Raw genomic sequence first — 19,296 nt, 5'->3', positions numbered from 1 at the left:
CTGGAAGGAAATGTGAACATAAATCACCCCGAGATCAGCTCCTGGGGCGGGGGTCCAGCTAAGCCGAGAAGGTTCCTGGCTCAGGTCTGCTGGTCCTGGCTTTCTCCTACAACCTGAAGGCCAATTTAGACCATAACAAAAGCATAGAGTCCCACCTGTCCAGCAACAACACATGGGAGGTGTGGCAGGGCGTACAAGACTTTATAAACCACAGAGGGTCTGAAAACAGAAAACCTGAGTGCTCACAGAGGAGATAAATTGCTTCTTCGCCCACTTGGAAACACCACAACAGCAGCCCTCATCTGCTTCAGCCCTGCTCCCATCCTCATCCTCACCTCGTTCCTGCACCGCTCCACTCACTTTACGGAACATGATGTCAGACGTGTATTCCTAGCAGTGAACCCCAGGAAGGCTGCCAGTCCAGACAGAGTACCTGGCAAGACGTTAACAGCGTGTGGCCACCAGCTCACCCTCATTATTACCAGAATATTCAACCTCTCATTAGACTGGGCAGCCATCCTACCCTGTCTAAAATCAGCCACTATCATCCCAGTGCCGAAGAAGTCTCCCGTCACTAGCCTGAAGAACTACCACCCTGTGGCCCTCACTCTGGTAATCATGAAATGCTTCGAGAGACTGGTCCTTCAGCACATCAAGGACTACCTCTCCCAAGACCTCGACCCCTACCAGTTTGCATATCATGCGAACAGATCCACAGAAGACAGCATCACCATAGCCCTCCACTCTGAGCCACCAGGACTATCGGCAAAGCTAAGTCCGCATGTTCTTTGTGGATTACAGCTCAATTTTCAATACAATCATCCCAGATATCCTCATCACCAAACTGGTCACTCTTGGCCTCCCCCCTCTCACATGTGCCTGGATAAAGGACTTTCTCACCAACCGGCCCCAGACTGTAAGTCTCGGCCCTCATCTCTCCTCCACTTGCACGCTGAGCACCGGCTCCCCACAGGGCCGTGTGCTGAGCCCCCTCCTGTATTGTGTCTACACCCACGACTGCAGTTCGACCCACAACAACAACCTCATCATCAAGTTTGCTGATGACACCACGGTAGTCAGATTCATCTCAAAGGGAGACGAGGCAGCCTACAGAGAGGAAGTCCTGAAGTTGGCAGCATAGTGTTCAGAGAACAACCTGGCACTGAACACCAACTTGTGGACTTCAGGAGGCACAGCACTGACTGAGGCCCCTGTACATCAAAGGGGAGTGTGTGGAGAGGGTCCACACCTTCCGGTTTCTCAGCGTCCTCATCTCCGCTGACATCTCCTGGACAGACAACATCACAGCAGTCGTCAAGAAGGCCAGCAGCGGCTGTACTTCCTGAGGCTCCTCAGGAAGTACAAACTGGACTCTAACCTGCGGCTGAACTTCTACTGCTCGTCCGTGGAGAGCCTGCTAACATATTGCATCACAGTATGGTACGGGAGATGAATTCAAAGCAGCACAGAAGATCATCGGCTGCCCTCTCCCCTCCATGATGGACATATTCCTCCCGCTGCCTCAGCAGAGCAACAAAAATGATCAACCTGTTTCCCTCAGGGAAGCGCTACAGGTGCATCAGCACAAAGACTGACAGACTCAAAAATAGTTTCTACCCAAAAGCCATAACAACCCTGAACTCACACATGCACTGACAATACAGTCCCACCCCCAATTCCAAGGCCTTCCCTCTATAAACAGACTACACAACTATCATTACCACTGTGCAATACTTAATTTATGTGCAATAAACCTGTAACACTGTAAATATATAACACTTATTAATTTTTTCCCCCGATTTGTATATTTTATATATTTTTTTAAACTGCTCAAATGTATATAGTGCAGCAGAAATGAGCACCTCACGCCTTTTTCTTTTACCACGTTTGCACTGCATAGGAGGTATCTCGTTGTACATGTGTATAGTGACAAGAGGCATTCTATTCTATTTTAGATTCAGCACTGTGTGGGTATAGAGTATAGATAAAGTGTATAGAGTATATCACTCTTGAAAAGTGTGATATAAGAAACACAGCAGGCCTAATATTAAATACAATGGCTCTTTATTATACATATGCCTCTGTGGAGGCATTAAAAACCACTGGGTGACACCAAACTATCCTGGTGAATGAATAATGTTGTCCAGAAAACTGTTCAATCACATTCAGACACCGAGGCCGGACTCACTCGCAGCACGCTGCTGTCCAACATGATGCCCCCGGGTCAGACAAACAAAAACAGAACAAATATGGGACAAGTAGGTCGTTACCATGGTTTCCATATCTTTAAACCCTTATAATTATGCATAAACATACACGTACACACACATGAGCCGACAACAGGCCGGTTCATGAGTTAAAATGCTGTGCAAATGTTTAAATACAAACTAAAACCAGAACCACATACTCTCCAGTTCACACATGAAACTGCAACACTTTGAGTCCAGCACACGGTTTTCAGAGAGCCTCCCCCCCCCACCCCCCCACTCCCCCACTCCCCCACTCCAGACGTGGACACGGTAAGGCCAAAAACCCAACTCTTAATATAACACGAGCGCCTCCCGGGGGATCCAGACTGCAGCGCTCAGCAACATTTACAAAGTCTGGGTTATATATCCGGGCTAAAATCAAAATAAAAGCATGCAAACACAAAATGTAACAAAAGCTTGATGAGAAAATAACAAAAGTGCTTTGGCTCAGTCAACAACCAGGTTAGCACCACATTTTAAAGGGTATGAAACTTTTCAGCTGCTTCATGCTCTGACTCTGGGACACACACTTCAAAAGGGCTTTTTAAGGGGATTTAAGTCTCAGTGCGTTTCAAATTAAGTGCTTGAAAACTGATGGGCTTGCAGAGCTGCTGCCATCGCTTTCTCGTGTTATGACCCAAGTCATGATGCTGTGTGTTGTTTGTGCTTATGTAAGTTCCAGGTGGACGCGGATAATTGGCTAAGCATGGAATGAGGCTGGCTATATAGTGGGACCTATCAAGACCGGCTGCCCCGCCCACTTTCTATTTCCAAACAAGCTGTGCATTTAGCCATGCGTCTTGTGTTTAGTGGTGAGCTGTGTGACCAAGTTACTGTGATGAGAAGAGCTTGGTTGTCTTGTATAGATTGTAAATGGTGTAAATAGACCTTTTCTTGGTGATCTAGTTGCTGTAGGGGTGGGAAGCCGTTTTCTTTTAAAACCTTTTTCTCCTGTTTAGCTTAGGGATACAGGTAAGAGGCCTGTATTTTCTTTTGGGTTTCTCATCATAGGTAAATCAGTTCTGTTTCATTTCTAGAGTGTTTTGGCCATTCCCACCCTGAGGCTTGCTACCTTTGGAGATTAATAAAATATCTGGTTGTTGTGAAACCACAATCCTGTGGTAGCATTTTATTCTCAAGACGGCGCAAAATTTTATAATCGTTCGCTAACAGGAGCGCCTTGAGGTTAAACTCATCTGAGATTTTTACTAGATGCACTTGTGCTATCAATTTAAAAAATTCTGCGTCGCTTCGCTCTCAAGTTATCGTGTTCACAAAGATATGTTTCCACACTGCCTGCCCGGCGGGGTGACAGCAATACCCTATCAAAAAATGGCTCCAATGATGCTAAATTTTTGTCAAATCCCTTGAATTAAAATTGAAAGTCTGCTCTTCACTCACATAGTAATTGTTTGATTTAGGATCCACTGTGGTGCACAGAGGCAAAAACTACAAAATAAATGTGCCTTTCTCCAACAAATTATGAACCTGGCACTACTTTTCTTAACTGCTAGATAAAAAAAACCCGATTGCTATTTAGAATTTTTCTTTTGTCCAAAAGCAGAAAACAGATGTTCGAGATGACTTATTTTACAAGTTTTGTTTATGTGATCAACATTTCAAAACCCAAATATACTCTGTTTCTTACACATATATGAGAAGCTGGAGCAAGATTGAATATTTAAATCTTTAATTTTCTGTTTGCCACCTAATCTTTTACCATTTCTCTTTTTTTGCTCCATCAGGTTAGTTGGATCCCGGAGTTAGTTGTATGAGACTGATCAGGAACTAAATACATTTTTTGATTGCTCAAAGTTCATTAAAGTTGGTTTTCAGGGGTGCAAAACATGCTGCTCACTGCTCATTCAGCTCACTAAATAATTCATTACCACTATTCCATTAATAGAGATGCCAGTATTTCTACACAGCAACTACTACTATCACTTATTTTTTTTCTCATCTAGACAAGCTGTTCGAATCGTGAACCACTAAAACCTCCACATGAAGTTTTTTCCCCTTTTCTCTGATCTGTAACACGTCAGGGTGCTCGTTATAGATGGACGGTTTATTAAATAAGTTAAAAAAATTTTTTACTCAGGTTTAGATCTCAGCTTTTAAAAGGTCTTTTTTTCTCCATAAACCACTTCTTAAATGTAAAGAAAACCAAAAATCAGGAGAGGTATTTTTTTTAATCTGCAATCTAGCTCTGGTGTTACTGGTCAAGTTATACATTGCACTGTTATTTGCTGGCGTGACAGGGTCTTTAGGTTGGGACAGAGCTGAGTGTAGTGGAAATATTGTGTAGATTGACTTTTCACTCCCCTTTCGGGTGGTGCAGATTGTATGTTAGTAGGAGGTGGTGATGGGACTGCTTCTGTTTGTCAGTTTGATTCCCTCTGTGCCCGGCTGAGCCCGACATTCAGAAAACACCGATTCGTACTTGGCACCGAGTGCAAACAAGCATCAGTACGTGAAATGTCCAGTGACTCGGACACACTGTAGAAAGAAAATGAACAAAGTAAACACGGTGAAATGGAAAAGTGCCGTACTAGACGTTATTTCAGTTGGGTTTGTTTTCCTCTTCATTGCTCTCCACCGGGGGAGTTTCCTGAGGCGGGTCCTGGGGGGAGTCTTCACTCTGACTGGCTTGCTCCTCTGCGGTTGGTGGCTCTGGCTTAGCTGAGGGCTCCTTGGTCGGCGGCGCGGCGGTTTGTGTGCAGTTGATCGGTGCGAGCACTATGGCAGGCTGCAAGGGACAGAAAACAAAAGCCTGCATGAGTGAAGGGCGCCAGGCTGAACACAAAATTTAATGACAGGAGCTACAGGAGAGCAGAAGGCAAACAGAACCAAACGCTACACAGGCACAAATTTAACCCCAGCTAAAGAAGCTTTGTGCCCTCAGAGGTATTCGCAGGAATAGAAACGTCCCACTGAGGTTTTTATGCCCATCAAGCTACACAGAAATAATCTACATCAACATCAGCCCCACTAATGGAGTCAGAGTTTCCCATGTGATCACTACTTTATCATCAATGCAGAAATGAAGCAAGGTTAAGAGAGCAGAGGGAGGTACTACGAAGCAAGTTCATAAAGCCAGGTTTACTTTGTGTTAGCTGGCTCAACAACACCTAAAACCCCAGTCAGAGGTAACAGGTATCTCAACAGTGTCCAAAAGTTGATTCTGTTCATCTGGACGTAGCGTTTTGTGGGAGAAAACGCTACGTCCAGATGAACAGATTCAACTTTTGGAGATTTACTTTCCTGGATGATTGAGAATGCATCAAGACGATATCTCAACAGTGGTTTTCAGCTTCCTGTGTTAGCTCAGGTTTTCTGCTTCAGGCTCTGAGCATGCTCACAATAAAGAGCAGGTATCTGATGAAAGTTATTTTACAGATTTAATATTCTTGTTTGTAGTCCTGATAAATAGACAACAGCTGGAATTTAAGCTGGAATTTCAGCAGGCTTGGCAGCAGATTTAAATAAAATACAAAAACAATTGTTTTCTGCATTAGAAAATAAATGCTAACATATTCCTGCCACTCTTCTGGAGGTTATAGTGAAACACAGCTCTACCATGTATGTAATCACTTATGTATATACAAAATTTTTTATTCCTGTGCTAATTTTATTCTTTTTATACAGCTGCTGTAACAATAATTTCCCTTGTGGGAACATGAATGTATATATCTGCACATGGCATGTATAAAACATATTGCTCCAGCAGAGAATCTGAATCTATCTAAAATCAGTGAAAACGTGGCACTTCCAGACAGTTTTAAACAGCTTCAGTTACCATGGTGATCAAGAAAGCCACCCCTGGGACACTGAAAACTCTGACTTAAGGCTCGCCATTAATCTCGCTTCGTAGTACGCCCGTCGGGGTGTTTGATGGTAGAATGAAGCCCGGTTTGAATACCTGCAGTGACATTCACAGACAGCTGAGCCCTCAGCAGCAGACTAGAGCACACCCACAGTAAAATAAAGGGTGAGGAGCAGCGATGGAGGGGGACAGTGAAAACAGAAAGAAGCAGTTGGAATGGATGGAATTATTTAAAGGGGTTACTCAACTTGAAATTCTACTTTAGTCTGCATGTTATTTAAACCTAGATTTTTTTTTCTTTTGCAGCTTTTTTTTTTTTTTTTAAAAAGTCTTTTTGTTCTTCCGTAGTAGGCAGTCATATCAAACTGGTATTCACCACAAATCCACTTCCAGTCCAGAATTGGGGCAACTCCCTGCGCCACAGCGCTATACTGAGGCTGGTGAGCAGAGTGCAAGGCACCAGGTAGAGTAACGCCGGCTGACCCATCTGCATCACGGCCAGCGCCACGAAGGTGATCAGCAGGCCGATGCCGTAAGCTGACGGGAGAGAGACAAAGACAGATGTCACTTTAGCTCCTGCAGGTGTTCTGCAAGCTGGTCCGCTGCTATATTCTTATTTACAGGTCGTCCTTGGCCTGCTTCTACCTTACTCACTGAGCTACAACCATAAGAAAAGTTACTGAAGTCTTTTGTTCCTAGACTTGTTCCGTGCACCTGTTCCTAAAGCCTGTACCAGATCTGGCAGGAAAAAGAAATCATCTCTTTTTTGCTCTAAAACTGAAGTCCTCAGGAGAGGAAGTGCTGATGTTTTCTATTGGCTAGTCTTAACAATCTGTTTATCACATTACAAGCACCATGGTCATTTTTCTCAGGGTAAAACAACGAGTTAAACTACAGAGAAGAACTTCCCCTTATCAATGTCATTCCCACCTGAATGAGGCTCATCATAACATCAGCATTTCACAGAGTACAGCCCACCTCCAGCCCACGTACGTACCGACTGTACAGGCCATGAAGTAGATCCTGTAGGATTGTGTTAAAATGTCAAATCTGTGACAGTACACAACCAGCAGACCTGAGAAAAGAAAACCAAAGAGGCATTCAGAACAAAGGGAAAGACTAACACAGTGTTTCACATAGCTTTCTTAGCAGACTTCCATTTTTAGTATTTTTTTTTTTACATTATTTGATAAAACCTGTCATCTGTGACAGACTTACTGGTGGACAAGCCCTTGCTCGTATTTTCAAAGCATGTAAACTGTGTCATCATAAAACATTTGCTTTGCATACCTGGTACTAAGATATCTCCGAAGCCAAGCAGGGAGAAGGGGCGGTCACAAAGAGCCAGGGGGGAGGAGTTTAACCGTGGCACTTTAAGCACCATGGGAAGCTGGAGAAAACACAAAAATTAACATTACCATCAACTACTGAGCCGAGAGGGGTGTTTGGAGGACTTAACCGAGGTGTACCACGTAGGCTCACCTTTTCATGTGTGGAGGAGTCAGAGGGACCAGCCGCTACCTCCACCATTATACTTTGCCCACTCTGGAGAAAAGGTAAGGAGTAAAAAAACAAAAACAAAGAACACGGCAGACAACAACTAAACTAAAGAGACGTGTGTGACAACCTGACATACCTTTGTGAAGGAAGGTGTAATAAATACGAAGAAAACATCATAGACGAACAGGACGGTCATTAGTAAAGTGCAAGCCTGCATCAGGGAGCAAAAGAAAACACAGTTTATGATCAAAGTTTCAGACAAAACTTTTATTAAAACAATCAAATACAGTTAAAAACCTTTAAAAAAAAAATCGTGTTGTGGTTCAGATCTGTCACCTTAAATGTGGGCAGCCTGACTGTTTTGAGCATGTAGAGACAGAAGGCGATCCCCAGGGCGTCCTGTAACACCCACGCCCACCTGGAAGACACGTAACACCAGTGTTAGTCAGCCAGCACCATCACCATATCATGTACCTCAAAGGCGTCATTACACACAGACGCCACCCGACACACACACCCACAATAATTCTGCCTTCAAACCAAAATTCTTGGGTGCTGGAAGAAAGTGTGCAGCACAGCCTGTAGGAAACCAACAGCTTCAGCTCTTTTGATACTTCAGCAAAACCATCTTTCCAAGTGAAAGTGAATTTTTTCCCCCACAAATATAGCACCTACGGGGTCACTCTGAATTTTAAACCAGAAGATATGGACTTCTGGAGAAGCCCACAATAATGATTCCTTTCTCAAAAAGCTGAAAGAGCCCGAGTGGTGACACTTTTGGATTATGTGATAAGGTATCTACTATTAGGGCTGGGCCATATCATACTGTTCACGGTAATACCGGTATAATGTTAGGAAATGATAAGAAAATGAAATATCGCGATAGAATATGGGTAAAACGCGCATGCGCAGTGCCTTGTTTTCTTGTTTGTCTTGTTTTCACACGCACATGGCGGAAAAAGCATGGCGGCGACAGAGAATGAGAAGGGCGAAAGCGGATCGCTGAATGAAACAGATGAACCAGAATTGGTTTGTAAAAATGGTGCCACTTCAGTGGTGTGGAACTGGTTTGGCTTTCGTGCCCTCAGATACACACCAAAGCACATTTTTTGGTAGAGCATGCAAGCGGGCCGTCATTCTTACCGTTATTACCAAACCGATTTTATGTGGTACACGCCGCTCAAAAATCTGTCAAAAAATGTTTTAGTACGACTTTGCTAAGCTACGAACCCGCACCGCTTGATGGATTGTCGGAGCATTACGGCTACCGTAGTCGGGAGTCTCGCGGAGTGATACGTACTGTGCTTCAACATAATATTACCGCACTGAGTCTGTATAACCTCTTTTTAAGTTTTGTGGATATTATACATGGTTATGCAAAGGACATGTCGGGCAAATTCCACTGGAAATGCCTTTTGGTTAAACTGTCAGCAAGGAATTTGCATTTGCACTGTTAAATTTTTATATAGCTTTAATGCACATAAAAAACAGCTGCTTGTTTAAGTGAAAATACATTATTAGTGCAAAAAAACCCCATCAAAGTTGTGGAGTTGTAAAGTATTTTGTCTCGCATCAGTTATATTGTCAGTTATATCGTTATCGCAAATTTTCAAATATATATCGTGATAAATATTTTTGGCCATATTGCCCTGCCCTATCTTCTATGAAATATTTAGTCACAGGTTATGGTTAAAAGTTTACTTTCTAATGCGAGCCAATTCTCATCTAAGTTGAAAGGGCCGCCTATAGATAAAGCTTAGACCCAGACAGAGGTCTAGGTTTTTATTTTTTTATTTTTTAAGCTATCGCAGTTATTGTTACTATTGATATATCCTGGTTATTTCCCACCGTTGCACATGTCAAGCAATAGTATTCCTTACTCCCATTCACCTCAAGTTTAACTTCGTACCTGACCTAATTTTTCGCCTCTCATGATTATTCCCCCTTTAATCGCTACAAGCTGGTGAATTTGACCTTTTCTTCTATGACTGTGAAGCCCTGCAGCGCCTTTGTCTGTAGCTGTAGTGGAATGAATTCAATTGTTTTTTAAATTTTGTGTTGTGCACTCACTGGTCTTCGTTGCGAAACACCATCCAGATGATGCTGACACCGATGCAGAGGGCCGACAGCAGCAGCATGCGGATCTGCGGCCGCTTGTGCAGGTACGGCAGGTTGTTCTCCGGGATCCTTTTTTTTCCAAAACATGGGTCAGATGTCAGCCACTACACCACAGCACTTTCTCTCAGAGAAATACAGTCACTGTTAAGCATGAAATGCAACTAAAAAGTGTTTTTATTAGCATTAATCTGCAGATAATAATGTTAACCATGTATCATTTGGTCTACAAACACAAGAAAAAAGGGTGTACAGAAGAAACAGGAAACAACTGCTCAATCCACATTGCTGAAAAAAATATAAAAAAAGGTTCCTAAACCCTATACTCATCATGCTGTAAGTATGATGAGTATTTAAGTATTTATATGAGCTTTTCTGTTTCCAGGGTGGAGTGATTGTACAGCAGACATCTATATTGAATTTAATAAATAACAACTGGGCGAACAAGTTTGAATTTATTTTAGATTTGAGAAGCTCAAACATATATACACCCTGACTAATATTTGGTTGAATGTAAATCATCAAGTTGCACCTCGACCAGACATAGAAAACATACATGTATGGAGAGAAAAAAACACAAACAAATGTCATGCTGTTTAAAGTATCGTCGCACCTGCTAATATGATCTGAAGACTCACCTGCACTTGCAGAAAGGAAGTCTCCTGACGAACGGCCACAGGCAGCTGTACAGGCCGACAGAGGAGGCCAAACAGAAGATCCTGATGACCCAAATGGCTAAACGGTGAAGAAACAGCAGACAGAAGCTGAGTAGATATTATCGTGTGAGGAAACCTGCTTCTTTGGCATCCCTCCTCTTTAAACGCTTGAATAGTGGTATTGCTTTCCCTTTTGTACACTATTGCCATCTGCAGCTTTCAGCAGCTTTTTAATCTGTTTAAAGGGGAAATGTTAGCTCAGCCATTGAGCTCTTTATCAGTGCAGCCATTCTTTACACTCAGCAGGGTTTGACTCTGCTGCAGCTTAATGCCGGACAACAGGCAGCTCTGCCAGAGGAAATGATCTCTGAAGAATCTCAGTTTACCCTGGAGCTAAATGGAGAGGGGATTATTAATTTAATAAGATTAGTTTAGAAGCTTGGACCTTTTAACCAGAAATCCTGTTTTATTCATTTTGTGTATTTTCTTGTTGCACCTGTGTGTGATGTGCATTTTTTTTTTTTATTTCTTCACCCTTCTTTTTTTATTTACAACCTATTCTACTGTATTGCATTTTAATCTTTACTTATTTTGCTCATTTAATTGATTTTATTTAATTGAGCTCCTTTCTATTATTTGGTTTTTACCTTAAGTAAAACACTTAAATACTTGCTTTGTCGTATTGTCTTTTTATTTTGTTAGCAAAATATTTATTCTACTTATTTAAGCTAGTTTTTTAAGGAGGAAAGAAGCAAGAAGGTTAAAGGCTTAAGACACTGATGGTGAGCCTTCTATCATCATGGACAAAGTGAGACTGCACAACAACAGGATTAACAAGCCAGCGGACTTTATGAGAACTTACTGGGGCGTTCCACCTCAGCAAGAAATCTACATCTATGCCCGTTCAGTGCCAGTGAATCCTCCTGTGCATTTTTGTCTAATTTTTCTGGGGATTCTGGGGAATGGAGTCTAATAGACTAAGTTTCATCATCCGAGCGACATGCGATGTGCTACCTTCCCCAATAAATCTGCAGCTGTGGTTTGGAAAGGACCCAGCCTGCCCCCTGTGTACAGTCCCAGCCACACTCAAGCACATCTTGGTTGGTTGTAGGACTAGCCTTACTCAGGGCAGATACACATGGAGACACAACCAGGTCCTCAGGTGTCTGGCTGAGAAAGTTGAGCGCAAAAGTAAATTCATCAACACTCAACCCTTCACGAAGCAAGAGGACTGTCAGTTTTCATCAGCATTTGTCCGGGAGGGAGACAAGCCGAGGACGAGACCCTCAACTCCGGACTTGGGCCCGCTGAAGGTTGCCAGGGATTGGCAAATGCAAGCGGACTTGGATCAGAGACTAATTTTTCCCACAGAGATCGTAACAACTACTCTATGACCAGACCTCGTCCTTTGGTCTAACACCCAAAAACTTGCGTACGTCATTGAGCTGACGGTACCATGGGAGGAAGCAATTGAGGAGGCATTTGAGCGTAAGAAGCTGCAGTATGCCAACTTGGCAGCTGAGGCAGAGGACAGAGGCTAGAAGATCAAGGTGCGCCCGGTGGAAGTGGGGTGCAGGGCTTTGTTGCTAGTACAACAGCAAAACTGCTTAGAGAGATTGGGATCAGAGGACAGGCACAACGGCAGGCTATAAGAGATCTAGCTAACACTGCTGAGAGGACCAGTCACTGGCTATGGCTAAAAAGGGCTGACATCACTTGGGCAGCTAAGGCAGTCAGCTAAATGCGATACACATGCCAAGGATTGATCGACTCGTGGTGGGCCTGCCTCAACAGGGGGCGTCGAAAGGGTAAAACATAACATTAGAAGTTTTGCTGGTTGACTGCTACAACTGTCTCAGGGCCTCCTGGGGACTGTGCAGTTAACCTCATGGTAGTAAAACTAAAAAGAATGAAAAATGTTCCGCTCTTCTCCCCTCCGCTCTTCTTCCCTTTTCTGGGAGGCAGTGGGGAGGTAGAGCGGGCGCCCCCCTTCCGGCTCTCCTCTCTCCTATCTTATCTTACTTACTTGTCTTACTCCTCTCTATCACCTTTTCTGTCCCTTTGAAGAAAAGAGGTTCCATAAATGTTAAAGAGGTAAGTATTTCTCAGCTGCAGTGAATAGATAGAATAAACTATAGAAAACTAAACAGGAGAAAGAAGAAGAGAAAAACAATTTTAACATAAACCATTGACACACTCCGGGGCCTGATCAACCCTGGCAGGGTCTCCTTGGATGAGGGTGTCCTGTGATAATGGCCGAAACACCCGATGAATCCAAGGTCCACCACTGACGATGTGTCTAAATTTTAATAATTTAGATCAGATCTCTAATCCCTAAACCTAACCAAGGAAAAATGGCAGATTAGCTTGTGTAAAAGAACGAAAGTTGAGGCACACAACGATGTGTGCCGCTGGTAAAGTTTCTGGGCTGTTTTTCCTCATAACACCCATCCCCTGAGATTTTCTCCATTAAAAGCAATGCATTGTCAGGAATTGTGACATCTAGTCCTTTACTGAATAAACTCGGCTTTTAAATTTATCAGCAAGAGAGCAACAATATAGGAAATAGTAACCGTATTATTAATATAAGGACCTCCAAACATCAGTAAATTCCTGGAGGGAGATTGCTGAAAGTATCAGAAGTGAGATTCAGAAACGTGTAAATAAGTTTTTAAAAAAAGGAACGTGAGCGATAGTTATGTTTGCCTCTAAAGAAAACTGACCACAACAAGTAGCATGGACCCGGGAGGGGAAAAAGTGCCAGCATTTTACTTGTTTCTATCTGCTGGCTCCGTATATAAAACACTGGGACACGACGAACCTCAGCTGCCAAAAACTATGCTGCACAAACATGTAAATGAGCTGTTATCAAGGATGTACTCAGGATGGGCCTGAGTGTGTTTAAGCACTAAAGTCCAGCTTGTTTGACTAACATAATTAACGTGCTGTGCCCGGGCGCGGTTCAGTTAGACTCGGGTACAGTATGCATGTATCGCATTCCCCCAAACAAGGAACTGCACTTCCCGCTTTAAAAATAACTCTGAAAGGAAAGCGTTCCACCGCTTTCCAAATCAAGTCCCAAAATCCACGAACTCATAAAACTCATCAGGCTCTGCAACAGTGTTTTAGTAAATCAGAGAGTGACTGTGAGAGAGGAGCTGCTGCCAAGATAAATGTAAGCATCCTATGGCACAGTGTGAGCACTGGGCAGCAGGAGGACAAGTGTCCCTAATCTGAGTAAGCTACTGCATACTGTAGCATACTGTAGATAAAAAGAATATAAACTTGCCAAGTGGTGAGGAGAAATTTGACGTTTAAATTAGGTTAAAAATTTGACAATGAATGCCTAGTAAGTCCAGGAATTATCCATACAGGTGTTTCAGTCAAGAAAAACGAGGAAACCTGTAAGATCCAGTTAAAAGCTGCAGGCTTGAACTAAATCAGCTGCTCTGGAACCATTTTTCTGATTCTGACACACTGTAAAAATAAGCACATCCTAAATTATCACTTCATTTGATTCGAAACTACAAACGCTAATTGCAAAAGCACCTTTCTGTGGTTTTTTTGCACTTCTGGAGGGTTCTTTTCAAATATGTTTTGCTCTGTGGTTTTTGTGCACATAGCAAATTCTGGGTTTTTTTTTTAGGTTTTGTCACATCTTTTGCACAACCTCAATCCAGAGAAAATCCCTACTGAGTGACGCCAAGCCACAGTGACTAAGGACAAATTAAAAGCTTTGAGAGGCTAACCGCCCCCAACACACTAATGAATACTGGGCAGAAGGAACTGAAACCACCATCATTTATTGGTCCCATAAAAGTGCTTCTGATCTAACGGTTTCTTCTTATCTTTTAAATGTTTCCTTCAGCACGACTAGTATAGCAGCGGTTATATTCTGTGTACGCTTTGTGTGTATCTGCATCGTACCCAGGTGGTCGTAGAAAAAGTAGAGTAGCACCAGCATGTTGCAGCACATGACGACGAACACACAAATCATGATCGGGGTTACGTCTACGGTCTCCTCCTCTTGCTTCTCGGCACTGTCGTCCCGCTTGTGCTTCATGTACCGTCTGCAGGAGGACAAGCAACAGTGAGTAATTCTAAAGACAAAGAGTATATATGCACACATGTTTGCTCTGGGGTTTTGTCTTTCACATTTTAAATTGCAGATTATGGTCCAGTGTTTGGTGATTTACCAAAACACACGGGATAACCATATTGCCATTAAAAGTCTATATTTATGGTCATTTGGTCAGCTGGCTGGCATTCACTTCCATCCTGAGTTGAAAACACGCACTCATGATTCCAAATGTTTTTTTCTCTGCGGTGCTGTGCGTCAGCGACCCCATCTCACTCTGCCCTCCTTCACCTCAGAAAACTCCAAAAAGATGGACTCAGATTGGGTTAAGCCAATGAGTCACCCATACTCAAATAAACAGTGCTGCCCTTTACTGGAGTCGCAGCGGTAAGATGCAGATTGCTTGGTTTGAAAAGAAGAGAAGCACTCATAGTCACCCAAAAGGAAAGTCTTTTGCAATCATGCACTTGTATTTTGTTGCCAGGAAAACTCTGACCAATGTTCTCTGGAGCCTCTCCTGATGAAATATCTCTAATGTAAATTTAGCAGCTGTGACTAAATGCATCGTTTGCACTCGCTGAAGGAATTTCTTTGATACCCAATACTTGCATCATTGTATTTTTGTATCACTTAATGCAGTTTTGTTCAACCCAGACTAAAATCACTTTTTAACTTTCAATTTTTTCAAAAAGTCTGAAGACTCTGGCTGTCATTCTGCAGTACAGCTGAAACTCTGACACTATGGGATTTTCCCACTGAATCACTTCCACAGAAGCACTTTTATGGGACCAGTAAACTTACTTCTTGCTGTCTCTGCTGCCGGCCCAGTAGCCTCCAATAGCCACCGTTCCTACTGCCATCAAGAAGATGATCACCATGTTATAGTCTAACACTGGCTCATTGGGTGCGTACATGGCAACCAGCTGTCCTTTACCAAAGGTCTGCAGAAGTAAGAAACAGCATTAGATCTGCCAGATGTCAACCTTCAAAACTAAATAAAACATGCCAAAATAAGGAAGTGCTACTTAATTTATATTAAATAAACCCTAATTTAGCCTACTTCAAAGTAAATTAACTCTGATGTTGTGATTATTAAGCCCAATTCAGTGCATAACACTGGACTGAAGTCATGAATTGCTACAGAGTCTCTGTCATGGTGCTCAGTTTTAGATAAACTTCAACATTTTCCACTCCACTGAAAAAAAGAAATCTGTCTGAAAAGGAGCATTTAACCAGTTGCTTCCAGCTGGATAGAGGTGCCATGTGCCGTTTATCGTGTATCAAAGCTTAAACCATCTCTAAGTAGTTCCCTGAACATGTCAATCAGTTCACTGTACTCAAATGGACTCTGCAGTCACCAGATCTCAATCCAGCACAGCACCTTTAGGATGTGGTACAATGAGAGATTCTCATCGTGGACATGGAGTTAACAAATCTGCAGGAACTGTATGACACCATCATGTCAATAGGGAGCAAAATCTCTGAGAAATACTTCCAGCACTTTCTTGAATCTGTACCATGAAGAATTACAGATGAAAGGTAGTTTACCCTGATACAAACAAGGTACACATATTAAAGCATCCAGTGACAAAAAATTAGAAAAGGGATAATAAGGCTAGGTGTAGAGCTTCTAAACTGAGAAGAGAAACATCGGTTGGTAGCTGACTTCTCACCTTGCTTATATCCAACATATCAGAGTAGCTGAGCAGTGCCACAGGAATGTCAATCTCTTCATACTGAGTCTTGTTTCCTGCTGGTGGTGTCTGTAGGGAAAAAACAAAAACAAAGTACATTTCTGATTTGTCATGGACCAAAAAACCTGTTTAATTCTGACACAGAATAGCCGTGAACAGCTGTCTCACCAGTCTGTCCTTGCTGACGATGAGCAGGCCCTTGGCACCATTAACCTGGGCCAGGCGAACTTTTTCATAGAAAGTGCAATTCCCCCTCATCACCATGGGGATGCGGTTCGGGAAGCCTCCCTCTGGGACCTCAGAGGGTGAGCACAGGACTGATGTTGTCAAGTCATGAATCTGGAGACGTGACTTTGAAACAAAAGGTTTGGAAATACTCTCAGAGGTTTCAAAATACAGTAATTAGAGATGTTATTTGTTTTAATTAATTACTCATTACGTACTGTTTATTATTCTTTAATGGAACAAAGAAGCTTCTTCATTTAGTGTAAAAGAGGCAGCCTTGTCATAAAAATCCTTGTACTTCTAAAAGACTAGTTTTTTGTTTCTCATTATACACCTATATCCAAAAATAAAACCCTAGTGTCAGTATGACCTAAAAACTGTAATCCTTGTATTTATTTCTTGTTGCGTGTATTACTACAGCCTGCTATATTCTGATATTCATAAAAGCTCTCCAGTGATTGCGCTTGGTTCAGAAAATAGCAGCTTGACTCGTAACAGGCAATAAAAGTACAGATTACATTTCAGCATCCTGTCTTCCTAAGAAAAGATGGTGTACACTGAGGCTTAGCCTCATTGCACTGTGTGGCCTTGAAGCAATTTGAATTTTTACAATGTTTGGTTAACCCCCTTCGTTAGTGACTTACTGCCTTATTGAGATCCTGAGGTAAACGTGCCCACTGGGAGTTGAAGAATATGCAGTAATCCTTTCCTTTGCTCTTGCCCTTGTCACTGAAATGGGCCATGCCGTACTCTCCCACCACCTGTCAACATAAAAACAATGCCTGGATCATCTCACATGTCCAAGAAAATGTAAATTTTTATATCACAGAGTTGAGCTTTAATTCTAGCAGCCCTGTAAATGTTGATGTTTCGCTGTCTGCATCAATTTGAGACGGTATAAAAATTCTCAAAAGCCTTTTTGAAGCTACGATTAAACTATTCGTAACCCTTTTAGTTGGTTTTTGTATACCCATTCATATAAACGGGGTGCACACAATATGATAAACCCTTGTATGTATAATAAAGCTCAGCAGCACTACAAACTACAGCCTTCAGTGTATAAAAAGGCTCAGTAACAGCTCCTACAATCAGGGTTTCTGCAATGTACTTGAAGTTAGATTTAAGGCTTTTAAACACATTTCTCAAATACCTCTTCTTTCTTTCTCTTTCCACATGACAATCTTTAGCTATATGAATAGTTTTTTCACTGAACACAAAACAGAAAAACCAGTTCAAATTTGTTATAGTTTGGCTCACTCAGTTATATTGTTTCTGGCAGTGACATGAAATATTTCACTCTTAAACTGTAATTTCAGACGCGTTGCCATATTTTTACAGCACCACCGCAGTCTAAGTTGTCAGTGGTTAACATCAGATTCACTGTCGCGTAGTCACTGTGAAGATAAACCCAGTGTCGGTTTCAGGTGAGGTGAATCGGCACTAATCCCCCTTCATTAATGCTTCATCAAAAGGTGAGTAATGTGTGGGTTTCCAGGGCCCACAGAAATCTCCGCAAGCTAACAGACATAGCATCCATGCTAACGTTCCCGGAAAGCCGCAGGGAAATAAAAACCCAAATCCTTGTTTGTTAACCGCAGGCTGCTACCCGACAAAGACGCACTGAGGGACAGTTTTCGAAGAAACAGACGCGGTCTCTCTCACCTTCTGGATGAGAAAAGCGACCCAAATCAGTGTTTCGGGGACCCTCATGGTGTCTAGCTTGTTGTTGTCTCCCCCATCGACCAACCAACCAACCAACCAAACGCTTGGCTCGAACTCCCTGCACTAGAGCCCCCACCGCCGGCTCTAACAGGCCGCGCCCATTTCGTTCGGCTAGGCTTTTTAATTGGCTGATGTTGTCATGTGCCACTTAACGCGTTGCTGTTTGGATAAAAACAGACTGCCAAAAAACGATAAAAAATAGTAGCGGTCACTGACAGCACGAAAAGCCTAACATGCTTTACAGTTAAACATAATTTTTAAAACCCCCCAACAACAAATAAAGGAGGAGTTTTAGAGTTTGGTTAAAAGTTTTTCAATTCATTAACATGAATAAATAAATAAAAAAATAAAAAAATAAAAGGAAACAATTTTTCTTCAGCGCAAAAAATGCAAAACTCTTAGCATGTTTAACCCAAAATTTCTAAAAAAAAAAAAGAAAAATACAAAAAAAATACAAAAAACCCCATTTGTATGCAGGTGATTAATTCCAATATCTTGGACATAAGTGGAGCGGCTGCTCCTGGTACAGCTTCTGCCCCTGCTGAGCTCATCACTGGACCCAGTTCAGTTTGCCTACCAACCTGCTGTGGCACCGGAGTGGATGACCGTCATTCACCTCCTACATCGTTCGAAAATCATCTTCATTGATTTATCCAGTGCCTTTAGAACCATTCTTCCCACAGTTCTGAAGGACAAGCTGGAGAACATAGAAGTACCATGGACCATCACCTCACAACATAGATACTGGACTATCTGACCGACCACAGTATGTGAGAACTCAGGGCTGTGTGTCGGACAGGGTCATCTGTAGTACGGGGGCCTCACATGGAACAGTTCTGACTCCGTTCCTCTTCACCATCTACACTGCAGACCTCTCCCACAACTCCACCCAGTGCTTCCTGCAGAAGTTCTCTGACGACTCTGCAATAGTCGGCTTCATCACTGATGGGAACGGACAGTGTAGTTTGCTGGGGCAGCAGCATCACTGCTGGGGACAGAACGAGCCTGAACAGGCTGATCCAAAGGACCAGCTCTCACCGCCGCGGCCCAACTCTGTCAACTCTGCCTCTACCTTTCAGCACATATCAAAGTCTAACTATGAACTCCTTGGCTCTTTTAACCGGATTTACGCACAAAACTAAATATCCTACTGTCAAAACCCTCACTAGCATCATAAGACATGGACCTTATGGATACTGTCGTCCTTACTTAAATTTCAATCATAATTTCCAAG

The 19,296-nt window shown here is 42.6% G+C and overlaps 1 protein-coding gene across 2 annotated transcripts; it reads right to left on the bottom strand.

The window, feature by feature from the left end:
- Positions 1–2,495: 2,495 nt before the first annotated feature.
- sppl2 (signal peptide peptidase-like 2) lies at positions 2,496–18,118 on the bottom strand. 2 transcript variants are annotated; one of them, XM_063461888.1, is made up of 16 exons: positions 18,003–18,118; positions 16,985–17,101; positions 16,284–16,466; positions 16,095–16,184; positions 15,223–15,362; positions 14,271–14,413; positions 10,326–10,422; positions 9,643–9,759; positions 7,909–7,990; positions 7,709–7,783; positions 7,555–7,617; positions 7,363–7,462; positions 7,070–7,147; positions 6,449–6,609; positions 6,169–6,209; positions 4,887–4,995 (listed from the first exon to the last, which is right to left on the bottom strand). In XM_063461888.1, the coding sequence occupies exons 1-16, from the start codon at positions 18,048–18,050 to the stop codon at positions 4,986–4,988; spliced, it is 1,545 nt and encodes a 514-aa protein (XP_063317958.1). In that variant the 5' UTR covers positions 18,051–18,118; the 3' UTR covers positions 4,887–4,985. The 2 variants fall into 2 exon arrangements, with proteins under 2 accessions (XP_063317957.1, XP_063317958.1); XM_063461887.1 differs by lacking the exon at positions 6,169–6,209 and having other exon boundaries at positions 2,496–4,995.
- Positions 18,119–19,296: the final 1,178 nt, after the last annotated feature.

Source organism: Pelmatolapia mariae, linkage group LG18, assembly GCF_036321145.2.
Source record: "Pelmatolapia mariae isolate MD_Pm_ZW linkage group LG18, Pm_UMD_F_2, whole genome shotgun sequence".
Classification (NCBI taxonomy): domain Eukaryota; kingdom Metazoa; phylum Chordata; class Actinopteri; order Cichliformes; family Cichlidae; genus Pelmatolapia; species Pelmatolapia mariae.
This window is presented reverse-complemented; position numbering and strand designations above follow the sequence as displayed.

Excerpts from the sequence above, each read along its gene's own strand:
- sppl2 (XM_063461887.1), bottom strand. The coding sequence starts at position 18,050 with ATGAGGGTCCCCGAAACACTGATTTGGGTCGCTTTTCTCATCCAGAAG. Across the intron at positions 7,618-7,708 it reads TTACACCTTCCTTCACAAAG|AGTGGGCAAAGTATAATGGT; the intron begins GTATGTCAGGTT and ends CCTTTTCTCCAG. Across the intron at positions 7,148-7,362 it reads CGGAGATATCTTAGTACCAG|GTCTGCTGGTTGTGTACTGT; the intron begins GTATGCAAAGCA and ends TTCTTTTCTCAG.